The sequence below is a fragment of the Anguilla anguilla genome, chromosome 6 (genome assembly GCF_013347855.1).
Source record: "Anguilla anguilla isolate fAngAng1 chromosome 6, fAngAng1.pri, whole genome shotgun sequence".
NCBI classification, from domain to species: domain Eukaryota; kingdom Metazoa; phylum Chordata; class Actinopteri; order Anguilliformes; family Anguillidae; genus Anguilla; species Anguilla anguilla.
In genome coordinates, this window is record NC_049206.1 from 44,571,013 (window position 1) to 44,598,132 (window position 27,120).

General features: G+C 42.1%; 2 protein-coding genes across 8 annotated transcripts; one reads left to right on the top strand and one right to left on the bottom strand.

Moving 5' to 3' along the window:
- Window positions 1-121: 121 nt before the first annotated feature.
- Window positions 122-9,768, top strand: fntb (farnesyltransferase, CAAX box, beta). Its single transcript, XM_035421882.1, has 12 exons — window positions 122-387; window positions 1,483-1,547; window positions 4,686-4,758; window positions 5,053-5,144; window positions 5,611-5,757; window positions 5,848-5,931; window positions 6,275-6,361; window positions 6,682-6,811; window positions 7,273-7,405; window positions 7,782-7,893; window positions 8,579-8,693; window positions 9,361-9,768. Exons 1-12 carry the CDS (start codon window positions 289-291, stop codon window positions 9,481-9,483), a joined length of 1,260 nt encoding a protein of 419 aa, XP_035277773.1. The 5' UTR covers window positions 122-288; the 3' UTR covers window positions 9,484-9,768.
- Window positions 9,769-12,004: 2,236 nt separating this feature from the next.
- On the bottom strand, window positions 12,005-25,832 carry max (myc associated factor X). Of its 7 annotated transcripts, none has more exons than XM_035421884.1 (5): window positions 25,594-25,832; window positions 25,163-25,189; window positions 17,293-17,445; window positions 14,011-14,134; window positions 12,005-13,474 (listed from the first exon to the last, which is right to left on the bottom strand). In XM_035421884.1, the coding sequence occupies exons 1-5, from the start codon at window positions 25,627-25,629 to the stop codon at window positions 13,287-13,289; spliced, it is 528 nt and encodes a 175-aa protein (XP_035277775.1). In that variant the 5' UTR covers window positions 25,630-25,832; the 3' UTR covers window positions 12,005-13,286. The 7 variants fall into 7 exon arrangements, with proteins under 7 accessions (XP_035277775.1, XP_035277774.1, XP_035277778.1 ...); XM_035421883.1 differs by having other exon boundaries at window positions 14,011-14,149; window positions 25,594-25,827; XM_035421887.1 differs by having other exon boundaries at window positions 17,338-17,445; window positions 25,594-25,809.
- Window positions 25,833-27,120: the final 1,288 nt, after the last annotated feature.

Genomic DNA, 27,120 nt, shown 5'->3' on the forward strand with positions numbered 1-27,120 from the left:
ACAATTCTGGGGCAAGTTTGTTGTTTGCTATTAGCTGTACGGTTTACAATTGCATCACTCGTCCATGAACTTCAATACGTTCGCTTTACATTTGTGCCAATAGGCTTGCCGTACTGCACTGTCACTTATCTCCGCCTCTTCGACTTTACGCGAAAACTGCCAGGGCATGGGGAGGTAGCGAAAAATAAGATTTTTGGATTTACTGTTGTTGCCAAATAGTAGCTTGGTAGCTAGCTAACTTTGGATACTCATTTTGCGCATAAGAATATTGATTAGTTTTGTTTTATAATGGATAGCTCATTCACACCTTTACGCTGTCTAAGTGATCAACATGCCTTAGAATTATTTAAGGACGACAATGTGGAAACTGTGACTTCAGTAGAACAGGTGAGTCTGCTAACTAGCTTCCCATCGACACTAGCGATTAGCTGGATTAGCTATCAGGCTACTTAGCGTTGCTTTACAACTTTTGCGTTTGCTGGATCTTAGTTAGCTAGCTATCTTTAGCTACCAACACCAAATACACTAAACGGGATGTCTTTTTTGCTGGCTCAACTATATACATGCTTGCCAAGGACTGGCGGCTAGCAACCTCAGTAGGGAGGCTAGGTTGTTAGCTTGCTTGCTAATGTTTTGGAGTTTTCTTGAGAGAGATAAATAACTTTGCTTGTAATATTGTATGATTTTAGCTAATATCATCTCGCCTTGTGGATCGTTCCGTAGAAAGAGTGAGTTCTATCTGGATAGTTAGATACATGTAAGCAAAGGCCACCGCGACTTCAGACATGGAGTTTGCTCGCTAAGTTAGCGACATAAATTCACTCCGTAGTATTAGTTGTTTTGTTCCACTGACTTTAGGTGCTAGCTAAAGTCAACCTTCAGTAGTAAGATTAGCGAGAGATTGTTTTTTTATTTGGAGAGCTCGCTTGTTGTCAGTTTGGGCAGCATTGTAGCCTGGCTGGCTGAATAAATGTACAGCTAGCTAGCTAGCTGATTCATTGCTGCAACTTGCATATCCCATTTACATTACTGGACGTCATTGTCTAAACTCTTCATAGTTATAATTGCTGCTTAATTGTCCTCGTTTTTATTGTTAATTATGATTGCAATTCAACAAATATGAGGACATACATTTTTGTTTACTTTGGCCTCATTTTAGTCGAGCTTCGCGAAGCAGTTGACGTTCTTTAATGACAGTCACCCTGTTAGCCTCATCTGCCCCGTTGTTCAATGTCTTCATTCAATAGTGGTCTCGTTTGTTCAGTCAAATGAAAAGTTCCGTTTCAGTCCTGATCCACTATTGTGTTCTCGTTTTCATTTTTATGAATAAGTGTTCCTTGCGTTTTGTGAACGTTGGTTGCATGTTAGAGGCATTGTAATGAATCATTCTATCATAATTGCATGGTGCTGGTGTGTTCATTATTAAAAGTTAGCATTTTATGTTTTATGTCTGACTCCCTTCCACATCTGTTTGTTATCCAGAAAAAAGTGGAACGCAGTGTCCAAGAGGTTTTCAGTGTATACCAACAAAATCACACATTATCACAGTAAGTAAAGTTTGGATTCAAAGCCACTACAGTTTCATCTCTTAGGTTTGATAGTTTCAGACCCAGAGGATTTAGCCTGATCACAATAGGGTGCCATTTTAGCAAACACGTTTAGGAAATGCTGCATTACATTATGCACTGTTTTGAGATAGGCTATATCAAATATTTTGCATTATATTCTCAGTTTTTGAGGTGTCAAAATGTAATTATTTCTTGATTGATAACATGGCTTCAAAGATATTAGGAATTATAACTTGACTCAGTTGCTACATATTGACAGCTTAGCTGGAGGGTTTTGTACATAGCCTATGAGCTTAGCTAAATCAAACACTTGCATTATTTAATGTGACTTGTACACTTCATCAGAACAATGAAAGGATGCATCTGAATATAGGAAAAACATATAAGGAATTAGGCTATTTAGGAAGCTTCTCAAACTTGCTTTGGAATACTGTGGTTATTGTGCAAGAGTGGTTAACCTATGACATTCTGCTTTCTCTTCGCTAGTTACGGATAACACTGCAAATTGTTTTTCACTTTGTTGGGTTGAAATATAATAAACTCACTGGTGTCCCTGAAAACCATTTTTGTCTGTCCAAATGGCATCATTCATTCAGAAAGGGGAAAACAGTCAGATTTCATTGATCAATCCACTTTATTTATACATAAACAGTGACACACTATATAAACGGAGAAAAGCCGAAACCACATTCAAATAAAGGCCCTCAGTACCCGCGCCACTCTTTGTATCCATACAGCCTTTCAGTGAAATTGAGTTGAATGAAAATCTTACTCGTAATAGCGTTCAATTTGCTGAAATGGTGTATCTGTGAAAACCGATACGATAACCTTTACTGAACAGGTGCATGTCCTTGTTTAATTGCACCTTACAGTGCTTTCGCTGACCTTTCATAATTGGTCATCCTCTTCCCGCGCAGTCTTCATCTCCCTCTGTGCCTATCTCACCGGTAATATCAGACTAGGTTGGGGTTTCCATGGCGACGTTTATGTTTAATGAGCCGAGATACAGAATGTGAGCAATGCCATATCAGAGTTATTAGACTGTGTTTATTTGTTCTGTTAAACCAGGGAGTACTGCAGGAAAGTGTTTTCTTTCCTCGTGGTTCTCAGGCCATGTCTGTGCAGATACTTCAAGATATTTGTCTGCCACAGTATTTTGAGATTGGCAGGGATTATACCAGTACCTTTCTGCTACAGTAGAGGAATAATTATAATAAATCAAAATAATTTAATCTATTTAATATAACACTACAAAGTTAATTTCACTTATAAGCAAAATAAGCACTAGCGTTCCCTCAAGGAAGGCTTTGTTGAAACATTGGCTAGTGTGCTGAGCTATTTTCCAATGAGAGAAAAATATGATGAAATAAAGTGTGAGTGTTATTAAAGTGGTATCTCCCCTACAGGGCTTTTTTAAAAACCCCCCGTTGACTTTGTCCATCTGCAAACTTATCTTTAATGAGACATTTTGGGTTAGTAGGCACTGCAGAATTAAGTGTTCATTAAAGCCAAGCCTTTTGCTTTGTTAGTACATTGCTAGAAAGCCCTGTATCTTGTTTCTTTCATCATTTGATGTTTTCATCATTTGTGGGCGGGCAGGGAGCTTGGAATTTGGGCGGGCAGGGAGCTTGAAATTTGGAATCTGTGCTGACTGTTTTTGGACAGAGTGGGGAAAAGAATGTGAATATGAAATTATGAAATGTGTTTCTGAATGTATGCAGTGTATTAGGGTTGACATCTGATATTGAAACACATGCACACACACACAAACCCCTAGATTTTACAAGCTTTATATTTATACACACACCTAGAGCCTGTTCAGCTGAAGCACAAAGTCATTACGAGTAGAACTCAGTTTAACCGAAACGAAAGTACTTGAAAGTACTGAGGTTTGCTCCACCCGAGTACAGAATGATCAGGCTGGTATCTGTGAGTGGTGCGGAGCCTCATTCATGACTCGCCCAGTGACCCCCCCCCCCCCCCCCCCCCCCCCCCCCGCCACCCCCCACACACTTGGGGGCTAATTGTGTTTGATATTTGGCCCTGCGAGGGGTGCAGATAATGATGCAAGCGGCTGAACCTTGACCAAACACCGCCAGCACGTCCACCGCGTGCCCAATTAAGAGAACCCCCACTCTCCAGCCCCTGGTATTAAATGGAAAGGTTAAAGCACCCGGCAAAAGGACATGGCATTGGGGCTCGCTGACTCACTTTATGAATTGAGTAGCCTTGGAGGAAACAGTCCTCCTAAGCTACTCGGTTAACGTGCGGTCTGCTTAGAACAGATCAGTTTATGTTTTGTTTCAATATTTGAAGGTAAGTCTGCTAAAGAAAAATTAATATTGAAAAATGGAAAAACACTTTATACTACTTTTCAAGTTGGGTAGATTCATGTGTGTTTTTACCTCATGTTCAAGTGCCGAGGCCTAAATAAAGGATTGCAATGCTGAACAAATTGATAGTCCAACCTAGTTTTTTTTCCCTTTCTTTGTATAAGAGAGCCATTTTGTTACCTTGTCCTGGAGTCTTTGAGTAGTCCGTAGACTTCACCTTTACTTTTTGAAGGGTGAAGTCTGTTTGTTTTTCTTGACATTGAAAGCAGGATAATAGTTTCCTGGTTTGACAGACGTACTACTGTCAGACGCCGGGCCCCTCTCAGTCTCACCAGCAGTCCAGCTGTGGAGCTGGAGTTCAGCCATCTTTACACAGCCAGGGCCTCGTTTGTACAGTTCGAAGGGTTAACTGTGTCGACGAGAGCTCATCCGCTCTCTGCTTGTTTTCAAAGAACCAGAACTAGCGGGTATTACAGGCTATATTTTTGTAGCAGCTCTTATCCATTGTTATTGCCAATTCATAATTATTAACTAAATGTATTCATAGTGGTTATAAATGGTGTGGTAAAAAAAAGATTAATCATTAAGTACATTGTTTTTCATATTTGCTGAAATGATTGAAGCTTTTGTATGCGATATTACAAACAAATTTTTAATGATTATTAAGGGTATGAATACTAGTGTGTACGTATAGATGAATCACTATTTCTTCATTCTCCAGTAATGTTATGTTTGCTGGCCTGTACCTATACGTACATTTAAAAAGGCACTTCCCTTTTTCTAGACCTACGTTACTGAGAGATCAGCATTACGCATATCTGAAGAAAGGGTTGCGGCACCTTTCGGACGCCTATGAGGTAGGCCCTTCGACGAACACGACCAAATTTCACACTAGGAAAGGAAAGCAGCGGCCAGTGCGGTGCTTGGCGCGGACGCACTGCGTCATGTGTACAATGCATTTGCATTGTATCCATTTATACAGCTGGATATAGCCTATACTGAAGCAATGCAGGTTAAGTACCTTGCTCAAGGGTACAACAGCAGTGTCCTACCTGGGAATTGAACCTGTGACCTTTAGGTTACACGACCAGCTCCTTACCCATTATACTACACTGCCGCCCATGTGACCGCGCCTGGGTTTTCTCTCACAGTGCCTGGACGCCAGCAGGCCCTGGCTCTGCTACTGGATCCTGCACAGCCTGGAGCTGCTGGAGGAGCCCGTCCCCGCCTCCATCTGCTCGGAGTGAGTACCGCCACGCCCGCCTGTCCGTCTTGCGCAGAAAAACACCCCCCTTTTCCGGGGTTTCGGATTGGAGTTTGTGCCTTGCCGTAGGTACTGCACTGCCGCTAGTGTATTCTGGGCAGTGGCTGGAATAAGGATTATGCAGAGATGAATAGATACACTTACCCAACCACGGTTGTGAACATTAATAATGAAGCGGCTGATGAGACGTGGGATGTGGTTGCCTGGAGGATCGGGGTAGGGTGGCAGCCCTGCAGGGGGAACCTGAGGGGCCCTGCAAGGGGGCAGAAGCTGAGGGGCCCTACGGGGGGAACTGAAGGGTCCTGCCAGGGCAGAAGCTGAGGGGCCCCACAGGGGGGGAGGCTGAGGGGTCCCTCAAGGGGGGGAAGCTGAGGGGCCCTGCAGGAAGGGGGGGGGGGGTCTCTGAGCAGATTTACGAGCGGCCCTCTTCCCCTCTGTGCTCCAGCGTCTGCGGATTCTTGGCCCGCTGTCAGTCCCCGACGGGAGGCTTCGCCGGAGGCCCCGGCCAGCACGCACACCTGGCGCCCACGTACGCCGCCGTCAACGCCCTCTGCATCATCGGCACGCAGGAGGCCTACGACGTCATCAACAGGTGCGGCCCGCGCCGTCCAAACCCCTGCTGGCTCCGCCCACCGCCCGCTCCCGCTCTAACAGCCTCTCTCTCTCTCTGAACCCCTCACAGACAGACGCTCCTGGACTTCCTGTACTCGGTGAAGCAGCCCGACGGCTCCTTCGTGATGCACGTGGGCGGGGAGGTGGACGTCAGGTGAGGTCCGTCGCCGTGGTTTTGCTCATCGGGCTCGGCGCGACTGTCATTACCTTCCATGACATTACAGGCATTTAGCAGACGCTCTTATCCTGAGCGACTTACACAAGTTTTTACATAGCATTCACATTGCATCCATTTGTATTGCTGGACATATACTGAAGTAATGCAGGTTAAGTACCTTGCAGAAGGGTACAACCCAACGGCAGTGCTCTACCTGGGAATCGAACCGGTGACCTTTGGGTCGCAAGACCAGCTCCTTACCCGTTATACCACGCTGCCGACTGTCGCCTCGCGTGTTCGCGCCGGTCTGTGAGCGTGCGGTTCTTTTGCGTTCCCGCAGGAGCGCCTACTGCGCCGCGTCGGTCGCCTCGCTGACGAACATCATCAACCCCACGCTGTTCGAGGGCACGCCCAGCTGGATCCTCAGGTGAGGCTGCAACGCTGCGTTACACACCTTCACCTGAGAATTCAAATGCTATTTGCTTTTTTTGAAAATGCATTTGTGTCCCGTGCACAATAATCACGATGGTGTGGATCAGTGGTAACCAGCCCTGTTTCTGGAAACCTACCGTCCTGTAGGTTTTCATTTCAACCCTAATCTGGCACACCTGGCCAGTCTGCTAATTAGCAGCACAACAAGATCTCTTGCTATTGAATGAGGTGTGCTTTGTTAGGGTTGGAGTGAAAACCTACAGGACAGTAGACCTCCGGTGCGGATGATGGTGATGTCTCTCACGGCGCTCACAGGTGTCAGAACTGGGAGGGCGGTCTGGGCGGGGTGCCGGGCCTGGAGGCCCACGGGGGGTACACCTTCTGCGGCATGGCAGCCATGATGATCTTAAACAAGGTGCACATGCTGGACCTCAAATCTCTATTGGTGAGTCTGGCCAGCACGTCTGAATTTGTCTGTGTTCAGCCAATAGGCCTTTCTGCGTACCTGTGTTTTGTTAATAGACTTTACTATATACCTGTGTTCAGCCAACAGACCTTACTGTATACCTGTGTTCAGCCAGAAACCTTATTTTATACTTGTGTTTAGTCAACAGACCTGACTGTATACCTGTATTCAGCCAACAGACCTTACTATATACCTGTGCTCAGCCAGCAGACCTTACTATATACCTGTGTTCAGCCGGCAGACCATACTATATACCTGTGTTCATCCAACAGACTTAATTCCTGTGTTCGGCCAACAGACCGTATTTTATACCTGTGTTCAGCATCCTCTCAGACACGTTCAGGTTTTGTGGTGCAACGAGGTACTGCTGTATGACACGACAGCAGTATGTTGTGGCTCATGCTGGTGTGTGTGTGTGTGTGTGTTTCTGTCGCGTGCAGCGCTGGGTGACCAGCAGGCAGATGCGCTTCGAGGGAGGCTTTCAGGGCCGCTGTAACAAGCTGGTGGACGGCTGCTACTCCTTCTGGCAGGCGGGCCTGCTCCCCCTGCTGCACCGAGCCCTCTTCAAAGAAGGTGCCCCGTGGCCATACGCACCGACACACACACACACACACACACACACTCTCCGCTGTCTGCACACACAATCACGTCTCAGTGTGCCTCTACATACTCAAACACTTACACTTCACTGTCACCTGTATACACACAATTCATTGTCATCTGTAGACACACATTATACTGTAATCTCCACATGTACACACATCCCAGTTTAACTTGTGTACACGTGTGTAATTGATGAGTTGTAATCGATTAGCCTACTAGTCACCAGAGCTGACTAACTGTGATTGTAACATAGTTTTAATTGATATAGGTAATGGAGAGCGATTGTAAGGGTTTTGTCATAAGTGCAGTTGTTAATGTTAACGGTGAGAGGACGGTGTGGTTGCAGGGGAGTCGACGCTCAGCATGAGAAACTGGATGTTTGATCAGCAGGCCCTGCAAGAGTACATCCTGATCTGCTGCCAAAACCCCGCCGGAGGTCTCCTGGACAAGCCCGGCAAGTGAGTGTCGTTATGTGGGGCTAGCGCTTAGCGCAAACACTCGGCTCGCTCTAACTCATTCAACACCGATACACACACACAGGTGCTACTCGTACTGTAGAGGTGCACACATTAATACTCCATATTTTACAGTCACATATTTTGTGATGGAGGGGGACACAATTTCTCTTGCACTCGCTGTGTATTTATAGTGTTTATTAAAGGGAAAATTATCCAAACAAACGTACGTGACGATGCATTAAAAGCCTGTTCCATGTTTTCCATGCCTCAAACTCCCATAGTTCATTGCAAAGTCTTTGTTATGTTACGATTAAGCACTTTATTTATGGGAATTGTATTACACTGCCAAAACGGAAAACCCGGTTTCCAAAGAATTTCAGGAATGTTGAAAAATATACATTTTAAGCTTATGAAAATAAATCAAGCAATATATGGCATTTACCACTACAAGAAACGTGAGTAATAACATGTGCATTCTACAAAATGGGGGAATTTTTCCTTTAATGCACATACATGAGCAATGCAGTAAATTATTCATTATCGGTCAATGATGTTCCGCTGGGGGTTGGTTAGTGTATGTTATTTTCCCATAGAAGAGCAGACTGGCCTCAGACCACTGTGTGACAAGGGAGTTTCGGGGCAGTAATGGTTCTGTAGATAAAACGGTTCACCTCCATTCCTACAGGTCAAGGGACTTTTATCACACCTGTTACTGCCTGAGTGGGCTCTCCATCGCTCAACACTTCGGAAGCAAGGACTTCCACCACGAGCACATCGTGGGCAAAGAGGAGAATAGACTGGTAAGATCTTCCTAATGGCTCAAATACGTTCGTGGTCAAACCACATGCACTTCAACCGCTCATTAGACTATGGTATGAAAGCAACGGTCCAAGGTCAACCTAAGGAGCCGTAATGGACCTTCAGATTTCTATGTCACTTTGCTTGCATGTGATGAGTTTATCAGTTAATTAGACCAATAAGCTGGTTGAATCATATGAATGAGCGTATCATAAGTATTTACATTGAGATGAGAGGAAACTTTGTGACTGGTGGAAAGTGAAACCAGTTTCAGCCTTCTATTCCTTCTGTGGAAAGTTTAGACTCAGAATGAGATCAGTCATCCTGTAGCTGGAGTAACTAGCATTCCACAAGATGTTTGCTAGATGTTATATTTTTGGGTGTACTCTAATGAAGGGATAGTTAGGCTTCATGAAATTCCAAAATGGGTGGAGCTTGTGCTTCGTGTTTAACCATACCAGTCATGGTTTACCTGGGGATAAATTTTTTTTTTTATTGGTTCAAACAAGTTTTGATGATACACCAGGGGACCGTGAAGCCTTGAAGTACCATCACTAGCTTACACATTTTTTATATTTAATCAGGAGGGAGGGACTGTGAAATGTAGATTCCGGTAAGCTATCTCAAGGAAATGGTATGTGATGCTCATGTTTTCCTTTATTTTGTTAGGCACCAACTCACCCAATCTACAACATTTGCCCTGAAAAAATTGCTCAAGCAATCGAGCATTTCCATCAGCTGCCAGTCCCAGTGCACAGAGAGGAAGCCGCTAGCGCTCCAGAACTGCCATAGATTCCAGAGGAAAAGAGCTCCCCCTTGACCTGTATATATATATTTTACACAGCAGAGTACCGCCCTCTAGAGGTGTGGAGGGAGAGACTTGTATCTGTAACAATGCTGGATCCCCTCTGCAGCTCCAGCTGGATTTCTGAAGCAGCTGTAGTGACCGCCCCCTTTTCTCTCTTGTCAAATCAGCTGCTGAATGCCCCTCTTCTGACAGATTAGCCTCTGAAAGAACGGCTTGTGTTGCACTCCATTTTTAGGAAACATCAAGAAATAAATGAAAAACATTTGAAATCTCTGGTGTGATGTTTAATGTGATGTTCTGTCATATCACGTGTCATCTCAAACATTTCCACCATGTACAAAATGGGCAAGAGTGAACCCAGTATTTTCTCCCTAGTTCATTCCTTCCCCTTAGCCCAGTTCCATTTGAGATTTGTCCAGAACCTCAGCATGTTTGGGCCTTTTGTCAGTCATTGGTCTCATCTGTCCATATTTTCACACCAACAGGAACTTAATGATCTTCCCTCCTTCCTTAGTTAATAGCTATCATCGTTTCCCGACGGCTTGTTCAAACGCACTCAGCGGTGTACATGCGTGCATAAACGTTTGCCTAGTCTCACTTTCAGTTTCTGCGTAACTGGGTCACAAGGGGCCTGCATTTTCTGCGCCGTTATTGGCTATCAGCTACTACAGCTGTGGCATGATTATTGCACCATGCAAAACGGTGCATGGCTCCAATACGGTACTGAAAACTCCTGCTAAATCTCACTCCTTTATTGACTCCTTGACATTTTGTCTTCCCTTGTTGAATTCTGTCTGAAGCAGAGTTAAAAGCCTTAATAAACTTTTGTCAGGCCCTACGGAGACCTTGAACCGCGAGATTACGGCTTCAAGGCCCTGAATAAAGCACTGATGGGGAAAACTAGAAATGAAAAAGTTTCTTGAAACGCTTGTTTCGAGAACACGCAAAAATGTCAAGGCAGCATATCTTCCTAGTGTAAACAGTCCCCATATCAGAGATTAGGTGGGTCTCCGGTGTGAAGCTGACATTTCAGGAGAGCCTGACCAAGCAGAAATTATATTTGCTCTGACTTGGTTCAACTTTCCGGCTTTCTTTTATAAGGGAATGCCAATCACTGTAAATGTTAGCCACAAACTTAAAAACCTGGTTACCTACAGCTTGTGGTTGCATACTAATCTCTAGCTACAGCTCCAGGGATTTTGATAACAACTGTGTAAATATGTAATCGTATAATGTAGAGAGAGAATATAAAGGCGCACCTGTAAATGTGCCAGTTAAGTATATATACGAAACGTGTCCCATGCAGGCTGCCCAACATTGAGCTGGTCTGTTGAGCTAATAAGCTTTGCACCCATTGCAGACAGTGCAGCAGAGTGGAATAACTGTTAGGGAACTGAGCTTAACACTCCAAGCCTGTTGCTTTGATCCCCAGCTGGAACAGTGCCGTTGTATCCTTCCACAAGGTACTTAAATTTGAACTGATTAAGGAAAATATCTAGCTGTAAATGAATTGCTTATAACGATGCAAGCTGGGAAGATGTGCATAAGTGTCTGCTTAAATATCGAGAATGTTTTATCAGTCAATCAATGTAGGTCAAGACTTTTGGAACACCGAGTTGATTAATTCTCTTAATATTGGATAGTTACTGAAAACTCCTGTGTTAAAGCACCTTGGGCCCAGACCCAAGTTTTTTTTTTTTTTTTGCATGCATTACATTAAGTCTCTCTTAATACAGCACTGCTTCTCCTGCCAATATCATTCTATATCTGATACAGAAAGCCAAGCGCAATTTAATCACACTCCGTTTGCATTTTAAGTTGACCAGTCAGTTGACCGCAATCAGTTTCCAAAACTTGACTGATCTGCCGGCTGTAATCAACATTGCCCTCTAGTGTGTGCAATTCATTCAACCATCAACCACGAAATACATTCCACTCATGTCCCACAGACCGGTGCAACACATGCAAACAGTCACCAATTGCCACCTCTTAAAACTTGTTGGCACTCGCATAGGCTTGCACTCAACACCCACAGACAGTGTACGATTATCGGATACACTCACCAATTAGGCAGGAACCAGAGTTCAGTCACACACCATAATCGTCCCAAGGTTAACCTCATCACAGAGCACGGCCCAAAACCACAATTCTCACCTGGCTTAGTTTTCAGCGTGTATCACAATGCCGTGTCTTTCCCCATACATCCACCGCTGCTGTCTTTTTGTCTAATTTTATTTTATTTTTATTTTTTTAAAGTTCAGAAGGACCGCATTCAATTTAAGTAATGCACTTTCTGCATCGAACAGCAGAAGAGAACTTCCGAACGCTGCAAAAGGCGGAGGACATATCCACATTGTGCACACTGCCAAATAATCACAAACTGTGTGAAAGTATATAGTGGCAAAATCCCAAAATATTCAAAAGTGAAAAAGAACGTTCCGGAAGTCTACAACAGTTCAACGTTCCGGAAGTCGGTGCCCATATTACTTCACCACAAGACACCTCAAAAGGATAAAATAGTTTTATTTATAGTCTCATTGTAAAGGTAGGCCTCAACTTGCAAGACAATTGTTGGCAGTATGTACAACATACCTGTAACTTCCATGGAATGGACACAGACAAACAAAAATCTATTCCGTACACACTAATCATGTCCTAATAATGGAGGGAAACAAAATGATGCACACGTCCCCAGCACCGGCAAAATGCTTTGTGGGGACTTGTTCTGTTGAGTTGAAATCGGCAACATTTAAGTTTACAGTGTAATGCACACAACACTGACATGGACAATTATTCTTTACTGAAAAAATAAAATAAAGGTAACTACCTTCAATAATATTGATATAACATTCAGCATTCTATTTTGTGTCTTGGGAAAACTACATGTAGCATATTAGTATATTCTCACGGGGTATGAGAATAACGCAATATACAAAACATTTTAAAGAACCTGTGAAAAATATGTAATTGATGCTTTTAAAAAATAATTCAGAACCCTAAATTATTCAGCCATCTAACGTCCTTCACTAGATCAAGCTAAGGGACAGCACGGTACGTAAAGTACAATTTGGAAGTTCTATCAATACATCACCTTCAATATAGGGAATTTTATTTTTCTTAGGAAACAATTTAAAAATGAAAAACTTCAGCCGTATACAGGGCCTGAGGTGAGTTTCTTACACGTTTACATTTGTTTCAAAGTAACTTCACATTCTTTTGTGGAAAAGTATAAATATTAAAAACTGCTCGTCTGGACAATTTCTCTAAGGTAGGCAAGTAAAGTTCTACACGCTTTCGACAGGTTCATTTCGTGGGGTTTTACAGTAAAAAACCCCCCATGGCTGTTTTGTTCTTGCAGTATTTGTAGCTGTAGTCTTCTATGTGATTGGGAGGGTGCCTATTGGGATACAAATGCACTGAGTCCTTAAATAGCAAAGCTGCCTCACTTGGATTTTTTTTTTTTTGTTTTGTTTTTTTTTTTGGATAGTTGTCATTTCTGACAAATGATTGCTGGAACATCGGGGAGAGAGGGGGAAAAGAGAGAAAGAGAGAGAGGCAAAAGAAAAACAAAAGAGCAACGTGTATTTCTACGGTCGCTCTTCCGTCTCACGGTCGTCCCTCTCTCTCCCGCACCAGCGTGAGGAGGTCAGAGCGACTGAAACGGGGGGGTAGCAGAGTCTAGTCGAAGCACACGGTGGGGTGGAGCGGGGCCGGAGGGGCGGAGTTTCCAGAGGAGGGTGGGGTGGGGTGGGGTGGGGTGGGGGGGGGAGGGGTCACCGGGCCGGACCTAGCTGGGCTCCACCCGTAGCTTCTTTCTGTTGGGCGGCTCCTCCGGCTCGGACTCGGAGCTGGAGTCGGACCCCCCGTCGAAGGCCGACACGGCGCTGCCCTTGGGGTTGGTGTACAGGCTGCTGTCGGAGGAGGAGTAGCTGGCCTGGAGCTGCGTGGAGCCCTTCACCTTCTCCAGAGCGCGCACTGAGGGGGGGGGGGGGGGGGGGGAGGCGACAGCACAGTCAGGTGACCCGCCCTCCCCCTCCAATCGGCATCGCAACACTTCCAACTCCTAATCTCCACAAGCCTCGCATTAAAAATCCCTATCAGAAAAGGCTTCCTGTAGAGTAAAATGAGATCCTTCGTCCCATTGAGAAAAGTATTCCCGATCCCCAAACAGTTTAAATAGCATATCAGTTACAGGACCTGAGTCATCTTTAATTATGATAGCAAGTGCAATTCTGCACATTAGTCACCCAAAGCAAGTAAGACAAAATGTTCTGGCTTTGTTTTACCTCAAAGGACTGTAAATGGCATGATACAAAACAAAGACTGACTAACTTCAGACACACAGAATGGCTCTGCATTAAAAATATGCACCTTGGTGCGAATGCTTACTAGTACATCAAAGTGCCATGTTTAGATTCACTGAAGCTCTACCTGTATCATGCTAACACTGCTAGTGATACCCCCTGAGTCTGAGGGGGGGAAAGGGCGTGGCAGGCATCCCATGCCCTCACCTTGCTGCTCCAGCAGGGCGTTCTGCCTCTTCAGGTCGTCGATGTCCTGCTGGTGGGTGTGGTTTTTCCGTCGCATGTACTGAATATACTCTGTGGCTTTGTCTAGGATTTGAGCTCGGGAGGCCTGTTTGATAGATTGCTGTCAGCGACAAATGATAAACTAAAATATGACGCAAGGTTACATCATCCCATCACATCACACAGCATTTACCATGGCTGTCATTATTATTATATTTTTATTATCATTATTATTATAGTGTTGAACACATGCCAGGTTAACATTGTTCATACTACACTTCTAAACACTAACCATGGCTGTATCATCCTCATGAACATGCTAAACATTTACCATGGTTACATTGTACTTATCAAGGTATTAAACCTTTGCCTTGTCCTCAACACACAGTTCAAAATTCAACAAGGCAACAGTACTGTGCAAAAGTCAGAGACCATATGATACCAAATCTATCAGTATTTGTACACTGTTTTGTACACCCTACTACCACTGGAAGACTTTCATCCTTCTAATCAACAAGTTACTGTGTCCACCCAACAAAAGTTGTTACCAAAGAGTCAATGTTGTTAGAACATTCTGAATGTTGGAGTCCCTTATGAATGCAAACAACCAACACACCTTTATTTCTGATTAGATTAGATAAGACAATTCAACTGCATTACAAAGGTGAAAGTGAAAGGAAAACAGGCTAAAAAACAGTCCTTAACATCACTGACTGTGTTTAGGATTACTTGGATCGAGAGAAGCAGAAAATGCAACCAACTACTTTGACTGAAGTGTTTACAAGGAGCATGGAAAAAATATCTCTGCAGATCTCTCCAGAAAACCTCAAAGCCAGTCTCCCGAAAAGAATGGAAGTTGTGATAAAGTCAAAGGGTAGACAAACTGTATACTGAAAGATTTGATATTTGTACATAGTTGTGGAGGTCTCTGTGCAATTCTGTGTTAAATATCTGTTTGCTGTACTGTTTTCTGACATTGAAGAAAATAAGTACTTGCACTTAATGACCGTCTTCACTGGAAAGTGAATAAAAGAAAGGGTGGTCTCTGACTTTTGCACAGTACTGTACATATTCTGTCTAATCATTTTTCAGCACACATATGAAATATTTTCCAGCACACACATTAAATATTTAAGCCATACTGGAACTAGGCATTAATGACAATATATTGAACTTGAATTTCCCATCTTAGACAATTTATCAGAACTACTGCAAGTGTCTTTTTGCCTCGGTACAAGTATTTTGAGACTGTACGATGGAAATTCAGCATTCTTATGACACGTGTCCTCTGATAACACCAACCTTGACCATGACTGTGCCCCCCCCCCCCCCCCCCCCCTTTACCCCCAAATGACCCAGGTTAGGACCAATGGGATGAAAAGGGCCAAAAGAGCATGTTTGAGGCAGTCATACGGTGCAACCAAAGCACGACTGAAGCCTGGAAGTGGCCACGGAAGAATAAAAAGCGCTGACAGGCACTAGCTCGTCCAGCATTTGTGTGGCTCTGGAAATGTGTCAGAGCATAGCGAGTACACAGTGATAGGTCACTTTCTGGAGTTTTTGATAATTACAGGTTTAGGGAATTAATGAATGCATTCAATTTGCCCAGAAAGTTTGTATGCAATTAAAGCTCTTTTAAAAAAAAAAAATTTTTTTAGAAGGTTCTGATGACCTCCTGACTTTAGAATGGCAGGTATAGAAGCAATCACATGGTTTAAAGCAAAAATACACTTGAAGTAACTCCAAAGCAGCTTGTATACCTACTTCATGCCTACAGAAGGTGCCCTTACATGTATCGCCTCAGTATTTAAATTCTGGCTTGAATAGATAAGGTTAGACAAAGTGGCTGAAACTCTTCTGTTCACGGTCAAACGCGATTGTAGGTTCAATATCAATTTGTAAGTGGTTTGGTTAACATTAGACACTGAACGACAGGCAGCGTCATAGGCACACCTTGGCCAACCTAACCAGCTGCACCTAACGCATGCCTTGTTGATATGAATAGAGCATCAAAACAACATTCCATTCACATTATACTTTTCGTTGAACACGCCTATTCAGAATGACTCTTATAGCACCTTCTATATACATTCTGAAACGTGTTCTTAATCTGAGCTTAAAACTTTTTACTTCAAAACATTTTATTTCACATGTTTGATTAGTTGACCTTTGTTACAAGAGCTACAATAGTTAAACTAGCTTCAAAGCAGTTTAAAGTTTACTAGTTTAAAAGCTGCCTATTTCATTAATCTAACTAAAGGAGCCTCCTTCAAAGTGGTGAGAGGGTGGCGTGATCAGTGTAGTGATTTTCAACTGTACGAAACACTCATTTCAGCAGGAGTCTGAGCAGTGAGGTCATCAAGAAACGATCACACCCCTCCCTGACACTAAAAACAGAGCACTGCCAGAAGAAAATCAGACAGCTGTGTGGAAAACGAGTAGAATAACCTGTCATTAGGTTTCATAATGTCCAGGACCATGAAAGAAAGGGCAACAAACTATCCCAGAATCCTTTTTACAACTACATCGTTAACACCCATGCATCCGATCTGGCTGGCTTCCTGTGCTCTCGTTCTCGCACCGAGAAGCCCCAGTCTGGGGGAGGTCTGAATCTGGGAAAGCCCCAGGCTTTGGGCCTACTGTTCCAGGCCTCATTGTCTTCAGGATGACTGGCACACTGCAAGTGCTCTTCTATGACATTCATCTCCTTGTGTTCAAATATTTGAGTGTTTGCAGGACATGCAAACCTGCAGATTTGCTAATAGAACTGGGAGTTCCAAATGGGATCAGAATAGAAATTATGGTATAGAACGCCTGGGTAAACAGACTGTTCTCAGGTTTACCACAAACAGGCAGATACAGAAAGCCTCAATTCTGGCCACAATTGGATAATTACTTTCCCACATTTCATTCTTCAGTGAACTAACAATTGTTTTTAGTCTACTTAAGCAACATTTTTATGTGACTAATACGAGTTTATGAATTGCACAGAATTACCTAGTAGCTAAATTAACAGTGAAAAGGACAGAGCAGTCACATATTATGAATGTACATTACATTGCAAATGCAAATTCAGATAGCAGACCAGGTGATAGTAACTTATCCTTAAAATGTATTCATTAAAATCCAGCTCATTAAAACAGGTAACATGCAAACATACCATATGCTACTTCTCTTTAGCACAAGCATTATGGCTAAAACTGAATAACAAACAGGTAAGTAACAGAGTGTAACAATAACAGTCAGCTCTTCCATGTAACTTACAAAATGGGTTGGAAGGTCAAGCGAGCAGCGGGTTTCGTCACTAACCTTCTCCCCTTGCAGTGCAGGCACAGAGTCCCGTAGACTGTGGAAGCTGTCTTTGATGTGGTCCCTACGTTTGCGCTCCAGCGCATTGTGATGTGCTCGTTTGTCTGCCTGCAACGAGAGATTCACAGTTCCTTCAGCCCGGACGAACCACGGCGTCCTCGGCGACAGCCCGACCGCCATGTGCGCTCCGCCACCGCGAGCTCAACCACAGCATGTCGCTAGCGTGAAAGCTCGGTGACTCGGATCAAAAATGCCTGTAGGCGCTTTCACAAAGCTCCTGTTCAGACTGAGGGCCAGAGTCTGTCCAACCCCAAAAACCACATAACCGGTTTAATTTTAGTAACAAATTCAGGGCATGTAATCACATTCGTTGTCATTCTCCAAAGATTTGGTTTTTTGCCCAGGTCTCACGCCACAGTTAAGCTATCGTTTGTTCCACTAGCTACTGAAACTAGCAAATGTTATCAGACGCAATGGCGCTCTGGGATTCAGGTGTTCGAGACGAAGGCCATAAGGCGCTGTGGAAGGACGGAATCTGGCCCCAGGGCAGCACCGCTTAAACCGGCTGGACCGCGGGATGGGGCCGCGGGTTTCATTCCAAAACATGACGGGGACGCATGCAGCAGCATTCGCCATGGTTGTCCAGGCACAGCACGGAGACCAATTCAACATCGACACAGGAGACCGGGGAGCGGTTAACAGACAGTGCACACAAGCACGCATGTACACCTCATGTACACCCACAATAATATCACACAGGGTTGCTGCTCGCATAGGATAGAGTTCAGTAATCTTGGCTTTTGTCACTGTCTAGGAATAATTTAGTTAACTGACGGGGCACAACGACTTTCCGCATGACTGGGCTCAATGGCTCACTGCCCAAGGTAGTCCATAGTCCATAGTCGAGGTTTTAAACAGCCAATTTACTGCTACAATGATCATTTCTGCAGTAACATTTCAGTGCTACTGAAAATGAACTGAAATCGTAACTATCCTCATAATAAGAGTTAGGGAATGATTGAGTGGTGTGATGGACGCCATCACTGCTCCTCTGAAAATACTAAGCTACGGCTACAAAACTCTGCTAATATACTTTTCCCCCCAATTAAAAAAATAATAAAATAATAATCTGCCATTCTGACTATTAATATCACAACAGCTAGCATTATAAATAGCTACACATTTTTTACTTGTATAATACAAATGTATTCTCGTATAAAAAGTATAAGTCAAGTATAATAATTGTATTAGCCCTTAATAAATAACTGCAACAATCAGTGTCGGTAGCATCCTCAGACTTTTGGTCCCCGTGAACAGTACACTAGCGCTTAATTTTAAATAAAAACGAATTCTTCCGAGTGCTCCTCACATGAATTTATTATGTGTAAAGTGATTCATTTATTACATTTACACACATAGCCTACCGTTTACACAGCTCAAAGCTAGTGATAACTTATAAGTTGGCTAGCTAGTCTATGTTCATTCATAACAAATTTGATAGGTGGCCTACTGCCATTTGTTCACAAAAGCTTATATATAGTACCAGCTGACGTACAACTAGTACATTGCTAAAGGTATGTGGACCCCATTCTAATTTGTTGGCTCAGCTACTTCAGCCACACCCATTGCTAACAGGTGCATAAAATCAAGAATACAGCCATGCAATCTCCATGGACAAACACTGGCAACAGAATGGGTCATACTGAAGAGATCAGTGACTGTTTTAGCATGCCACCTTTCCAACAAGTCAGTCAAACATATGCCCTGCTAGAGCTGCCTGGACAACTGCAAGTGCTGTTATTATGAAGCTGAAATGTCCAGTAGCGACAACAGCTCAGGCGCGAAGCGATAGGCCACACATGCTCACAGACCATATACAGACCACAGACGTATATCCTTGGTTTTAACACTCACTACAGAGTTCCAGACTGCCTCTGGAAGCAACATCAGCACAAAAACTGTTCATCGAGATAATAATATTATGGAGTTGACGCCACTCTCTTTCTCTGGCTCTGGTTCACTCCAATGGGCCATTTCTTTAAAGCAATGGCAGGTCATGGAGAGTCTCAATAGTTCCAGACGTTGCAGCAGCACCGTAGAGTAGCACTGTTTTTCACTGTCTGTGATGCTCTTTTCAAAGGTAAAGAAGGGATAATCAACAGCATTTTTGATACTGAATAGCTCATTTGAATCAAATAAACAATGTGACGTAAAGCAAGTTAGCTCATTATTTTCCACCAAATTAGTAGATTCAGCTTGTTATCTGTTAATATTAGCTAAGATAATGGATAACGTGAGCAACACATAATAACAATCAATATTGCTTGTAACTTACTATTCTCTTAATGTTATTTCACAGATAGCTTTGGTAAATTATAGACTAAGGCTTCTAAATGTGTTTGGGGAATAAGTTATTAGTCAAATAATATTGAAGGCATGTGATTTGTAGTCTGGTGGGTGGTGGCAAGTTATCATTCACTCACATAGGAGAGTCCATTCATGTTCTTCACATACATCTACATGAATACATATCAATAAATTATCTGACAACAATACCATGTTTGTCTCTGGTTCATTCATTGCCATTTTTGTTGCTTTTGTGCTGAAGGACACATCAACAGCCAAACACAAGGCCTGCTTGACTTTTCATTAAGCGAAGACAGAATTACGGGTCTGAGAAATAATTTTGCATTATTAGCAGTTCTACTGCCAGCCAAAAATTAGATGCTTTCAATGTTGGGTTTTTAGTCACTCTGGGTGTAGTTAAACTGACTATCGTTTTTGGGTCAATTACCTCAATTCACACGGTCATTCTACTGCAAGCATGAGCTTGAATGTTTTCAATCAACATTTCATACTGCACCGTCCTTTACAGAACCTAATTTCCCTTCTAGATATGACTTAGGCTGAGCCAGATTTGTGCAGTTAAGCTACTGTAGAAGACACAAAAATACACATAAAATGTCATTACGAGATTTTATTTTATTAATGGGAGTAATGTCGACAGTAGAATTTATTTCACTGATCTAAAACAGCCACACACTGGAAATCTGGGATAGTGCTGGAGAACTGTAAGCCCTGAAAACAACACTGATCATGTTTTTTGAGATGGCTGCATTTTCTGAAAATGTTTCCTGAGCTATATTTAATTATTTTAGTGCATAATTCTAATTAATAGCTTCCTGGTTGAGCGCTAAGTGGGGTAGGACAATGTCAGATAGTACTGAGAGTAGGACAGAAACATTGTAGGTTTTGATCTTTTCATAAGATATGCTGAAAATACAAAAAATATATAATTATACCATATTTCTCCTTTAAGAACCTAGACCTATTTCTTCATGCACTAATTGCAAGTGTTAGCTAAATGCCTAAAATGTAATGTAAATGCATAATTAAAGTTCTGCAGCCAGGCTACATTATCCATAAATAGGTTTTTTTTATTATTATTTTCAAAGCCTGTTCGTTGAAGCTTTAAATAATGACTTGACTACATTTAGATAAGCTCTGTAATAATATTTTTGTCAAATAAATGAAAATTAGATTGGCACTGGAGCATTATTCCAAGTCTACAGTGGTACTGAAGAATATTTGAATGTACGTGAACATTACAAACAATATCCGCATTTATTGTCTAGGTAAGATAGATAACCAGTGATAAGTTTATTTTCACTGAGAAACATAAAATTTTGATCCAGCTGGATCTTCACCAATAAAAAGCTGCACTGAAGCTTTGAGAGTGAGCAAGTATTTCACTTTACAAATGTTTTCTGTACATGTGCTCACTCTAATGCCCTCAAACTCCAAACCAAGCTGGCAAATTCTGACAGAGTCAATTTGAGAGTGTCATGCTACAGCGGTACAGGGTTTCCATACTACTAATGTAAATACTCAAGTCACATGGAATTGGCCAGGCCGAGAGAAATTACCAACAGCTGCCAGACCCGTTTGGCCACACCCATCTAACAACCAGTCTGCGGTCTGGGCTTCGCCACAGGTCATATAGAAACTGAATGCACGGGACGATGCGCAGTCAGGAAACAAAACCAAAACCAACTGATCACAATCAGCAGATGCACGTCAACACTCAGCACTTCAATAAAAGTCAGTCAGGAGACAGAATCTCACAGGGAAGGGATAAAGTGCTCTCTGGAAAACATTCACACATGAAAGCACTATAATAATAAACTGAATGTTTTTAAAAAGATCAACTTATTTTTTCCAAACATTTTTTCTTACGCAGTGGTGGTACAATCAATAGCAGCGTCTTTAGTGCGGTCTCAAATGACCATACCCTACTTCTGCATTGCATCTGCACGAGATTGCATTAGGTCCTGGGACAACCTGTTTTGTCATAACATTTCCAAAGCCCTTTGTTCTACCAAGTAGTGTACAACATGTCCGATAATTGCCAGCTATCTGAAAATACCAGGTGGCTACAAAGCGCCAAATGCAGAAACATTTGCGTGCGTGTATGTGTGTTCATGTATTCACCTAAACCCGTAAATGTATGTATTGAGCACATGACTATGAAAAATAATTTCCCTGGCAAGAGGACAATAAAACTAAACTAAATGTTCTGCCAGCATCACATGCAAACGGAGCCAGAGTCAAATTTCCAATTTGCCGGATTGGGACCTCGTAAGATTTATGGAAATCTTCTCCCAGAACTCGAGTGTGAACGAAAGCAGCAACATTTCCAGATAAAGCACGCAACAACATTCTCATGCGAGAACTTTAGTGCCTGGTACAACTTCTTAAATACTTTACGGACTCTGCCTTCTCAACAATTCTTGCACAAATATGAAACATTGCACATAGAAGATTTTGGAGCTGTATTGTGTGATTTTGTGAGGAACATTTATTTTAGGAATTTAATAAACAGTATTTCTGTCCTTGCTATACATGGCTTAGTCTATGTAACAACACCATTACAAAATTGCTTTTGTGCAATGCAATACTTCTCCCTGGTAATAATTGTTGGCTAGCACCACACATCAATGGAAAGTATACCTAGTTATGAACCTGGAGAGCAGAATTATTTTTGTTGCATTTTACCAAAAACAACTCTACATATAAGTATTGATTTTTTTAGCTGACAAACCATATTTCCTTTGGTTATCTAACGTCGTTATTTGGGATCATTTAACTGAGGTATACTGGCTGAAGGTGTAACCAAATAATTTTTTAATTATTATTCTTCAACTGTGTTGCGCCGACAGGATTCACATTGCTGCTAAAACTATTATTCAAATAAATATTTGGCCTTTTTAAAGATGAACTAACGAAACGTTAATATTTGTCCTGCGTTGCTTTAGAGGGCAGACATCCTGTCTAGCCTAATCTATCTGGAATGGTCATGACATATGTGAAGAGACTTGACATGACATTTTTCTATATAGGAGACCTGTGTGTGAATGGGGAAAACCATAACCTAACCCGGATAAATGAACCTGACAATGTTTTGGGTTCTGTGTGTGAAAGGCATTAATGATAAGGAGCTTGATACGGTACTACTCCTAGTGGTACTTCTGGTTTTGTACATTGTTCGGTCAGTGAACTGCACATTTCGAAAGTCTGAGATAATGTGTGTGTGTAAGTGTGTGTGCGCATGCATATACAAATACACACATTTTTGCTTCATATATATAACATTTTCCGAGACATCCAGTCTTTCGAGTGAATCTATGATAAGACTGACTCGCCTTATCGAGGTCTCCCATTGCCCTTTCCCTGTACTATCCTTGTATTATTGTAACATATTTTTAGAAGTTTACCTTCAGTGCTGTATGACTATCACCGTGTTCTCAATTAGTTGTCAACGAACCTCCAAAAACACAGTGTACCGAATGCAGTTTCTTCAGCAAAACTTCTTGCCAAAAAATTGAGTGACTGGGCAGGTTGTACTCTGGTTATAAACAAATTCTCCAAGGATGACTTATGTATATAAAGGAGGCACTTCAGCTTCTAAATAACACTCTATAGGCCCGTACCAAGTCCTGTCCACCTAATGTGGCACCTGGTGTAGAAAAGGCATGTTTCTCAAGTGCTGTTGACAGCAGAGAAAGGGAACACTATTAACAGCAAAGCAATTTACAGGTAACGCCAAGCTGAAGCCCTGTGCCTCAGTCTGCCACCGTGCCACACGACATGCGTGAGCACTCAGACCTGCGGGACAGGGCGTGTCAGAAAGAATAGCTAAAGGATTGCGATTGAGCAACATTTTACTATGCTGTGTCCCATACAGTGCGACTGGAAAACGCAACTGGGTCAGTGACAAAGAGCAACCCCTGGTGAGTATGTTTAGCTTCATTGTATAGGCAGAATGCTGAGTGCATTCATACATGGAAAGCTACTTTAACTCAAGATCCATACTGCCCTACAAAGCCTAACTGCAGTAACTAGGCAAAGGGTAAAACTGAGAAAAATGGCTTTAAAGTGTTTTAATTGGCCAGCTGTAATGGCTTTTGGGCATTAAAATTACCTCATGAATACATGTACAATTAGTGCAATATCACTTATATACCTATAACCCATTTGGCTGGCCAGTTAAAACACTTTTCTCAGTTTTTCCCCTTTGCGTAGTTACTGCAGTTAGTCTTTGTAGAGCAGCATAGTGCTATTATGTTTGCGTCTATAAACACAGGAAACATTATAATAAATTAAGTTACTCATGCTTGTATAAGGTTTTCCAACTGACCTAAAACATTCACAGCTATGTAAAAGCACCTCTGTATGTCGGCTGTAAAATTATACATTATAATCATATAATTGCAGGCAAATGGAGAAGGGGAGAAATAAGGACAACTTCAAATTTCGACAAATACATGGCCACACGTATAAAAGAATCTATTTCAGTTTCGGAAATAACACCCGTCGTCCAAATTGATTACCTGGTATTCATTATCTCTCGTGACAGCAATACACTGGTTTTGCTTGTTGCCTGAACCACAACATACAATTTTCAATTACTATCTTAACTAGCCAGCTAGCAAGCTAGGTCAAAAAAATTGCTAGGCTTGTCAGGCCATCAGTCTGGAAAACACTAGTTCGTGTTGTGATACTGAATTCAGTTTAGAAGAGTACTGGACGTTGCATTGCCGCTGCCACGTTATATGCAGCACGATCTGACTTGTAATCCGCGATTAACACAGAGCCGACTAGTGCATGACGATCCACTCAAACTAGAAAAAGCTGCCTGTGGGTGCTGGTTGACTGGCCAAACAGCTAACACTGTCTAGCTAGCTAGACTAGTTAATTAACACCGAAGAAATCCGCGAGATAGCTTCCTGGGGTTGCGGGAGAAATCGACAGCCACAATAATAGTCTAAATATAGGGCGCGCTGTGCCTTGTGGGATGGAATTGCAATTTCGTGCAGACGAATATTCTAAAACAAAAACAATTAATGGACGCAGAACATACATTATGAAATACCTATAAACATAGATGCATGTGACAACTGTCTGGTTATAACGTAGGGAGATAATTTCAAGAAACCCATGCTAGGATGTATGTTCCCCCCCCCCCCCCCCCCCCCACACACCATACGCCTCTGCACTGGCCTTTGTAGATGTAGCTAGCTTGCTAACCAGAAGTTCAACCTCGTTTAGCAATAGCAACAAACAAGACAGGGTCTCCCTAGCTAGTTCAAGCTGCTCTTCCGTGGCCCAGGCAGAAGTGCCTCGGTTTCAGCACCGCACCGCCGACTCAATTGGCAATGCTATTTCCTTTTTACCCACCCGGAAATTATTTGAAATGAAATTTCATTACAGGACCTATTTTCCTGGTTAAATCTAAACTGGACAAATCTCTCCGAAAATTACGCACCACAGAGTGAAATCTCGGTGATTCTTCCTGTAAAAAAAACAGAACAGAAAAGTGCAATTGTATAATTGTAAGAAACGTTAATAATAAATTATTTAGACTAGCTTCCTAGTGGCAAATGTGTGTCTAGCTAGCTAGTTAGTTAGTTGATCATCTGAAGCACATCGTCTGTAACGTTCGTTAGCTAGCATTAGTTATGCGAAACGAAACCCCGTTGGATACGTTTTGAAGGCTGTCGATCTCTTCTTTAATCTAACTACCAAGCAGTAGTCACAAGATCAAAAATAGAAAAGCACAAGACGTTCTTATTCTCACGATTTAGTTAAGAGAGCTACGCGTATAGCTAGCTGGCTAGCTACGTACCTCAGACTGGCTAGGTAACTATGTAGCTTGTTCATTAGATTTCAAATACAAAGTATGAATCTTCTACTCACGTCACTATCGACTTCGATATCATCGTTGTCACTCATTTTTCTGAAAAATAATTAATATAGGTAATAGCAGGACCTAAAAACAAAATTAAATATCCAGAAACCTAAACGACACGAACACCCTAAGCAAGTACGACTGCAGGGACGGAACGAGATCAACGGACTCTCTCTACACGTGACTGGCACACACGGACATTTACAAACCCGTGACACGCTTCAGCGACTCTCAACAAGTACGAGGGAATTGTAGTTCAGAACAGCTCCATGTCGGAGTAGTATTTACGCAGAACCGACTGCTTTCAGACGATACTTCCCAGCAAGCCCCACGCTCTTGCCGCTTCCAGGCAACAAATAGCGATGTGTGTTTTCCACGAAGAAACTTTGGGACGTGTAGTTCTTAAAATGAATGCGTACAAGAGACCATGATGAGGACACGTGTATAGACATTTTCAAGCCAAGTTGTGAGCAGTCTAGCGATGCGCTTTAAATTGATGACCGACGATATCAAATCATGAATTAAAATGGGTTTTCTGTTCACGTAAATGTGACCACTTTGATATATTGTGCAAAATAATTTGAACCATGAAAATATCAAACACAATATTTTCTAATAGATCAAACTATTTCACACATTTGTAAATATGTGTATTTCTTTTAAAAATATCTAAAGTTCCATTCATTGCACACAAAATCTTTCTAGACCAATTTAACATACTAACTGAAATTATATATATATATATTTAAAAACCCCGAAAATGAGCTTTCCTTTTAAAATGGGTTATCAACTAAGACAGGTAATCAAGTAACTGATTAGGAGTGGTTACTGGTCACATGAGATCTAGAACAATTCATTAAAGAATTCTGTCTAATTAAGACAGGCAGTCAAGTTTTTAGATCAGGCATTTACACAAAAAATGTTTGATCAACAGCTGAGTGTTGCACGTTTCTTACATAAAGAATATATGACAGATTAGAGATTCTAAATGAATATCATCTTAATCAGAACAAATTATTTTAGTCGACTGATAATTGAAATCAGGGAACAGAATATGGCCATAGTGCCAGCGTTGAGGAGCACTGTACAACATCAGCACTGACAGGCAATTCTTTATCAATTCAAAGAGCCTACACTAGAGGGCGTTTCCGGTCTATTCGATTCATTGATGCTTTGGAGACCTGCTGCATGCAGATTGCGGAGATTGTGGAGTAAGACTACATAACAACTTGAAATATATTTCATCTGTGGATAAGTCCACATGGTTCTGCCAACATACTTTATGATTCAAAAGTAAATATGTAATTAACACAATTGACCAATTTAAATTATGATTAGCAGATTACCAGAGGGAATTTTTTCCCCCCACAGCCAGTCAGTGCTCTTATAGAATAATAAAACTAGCGAATCATATAAACACACCCACAATCAAATAACAGGGATATGTTATTTGAATTAAAGGCATACTTTGCAGGATTTTCACTTTGAAAATATTACAAAACAACCATGCTCAGTCATTACTGTACCAGAAATCT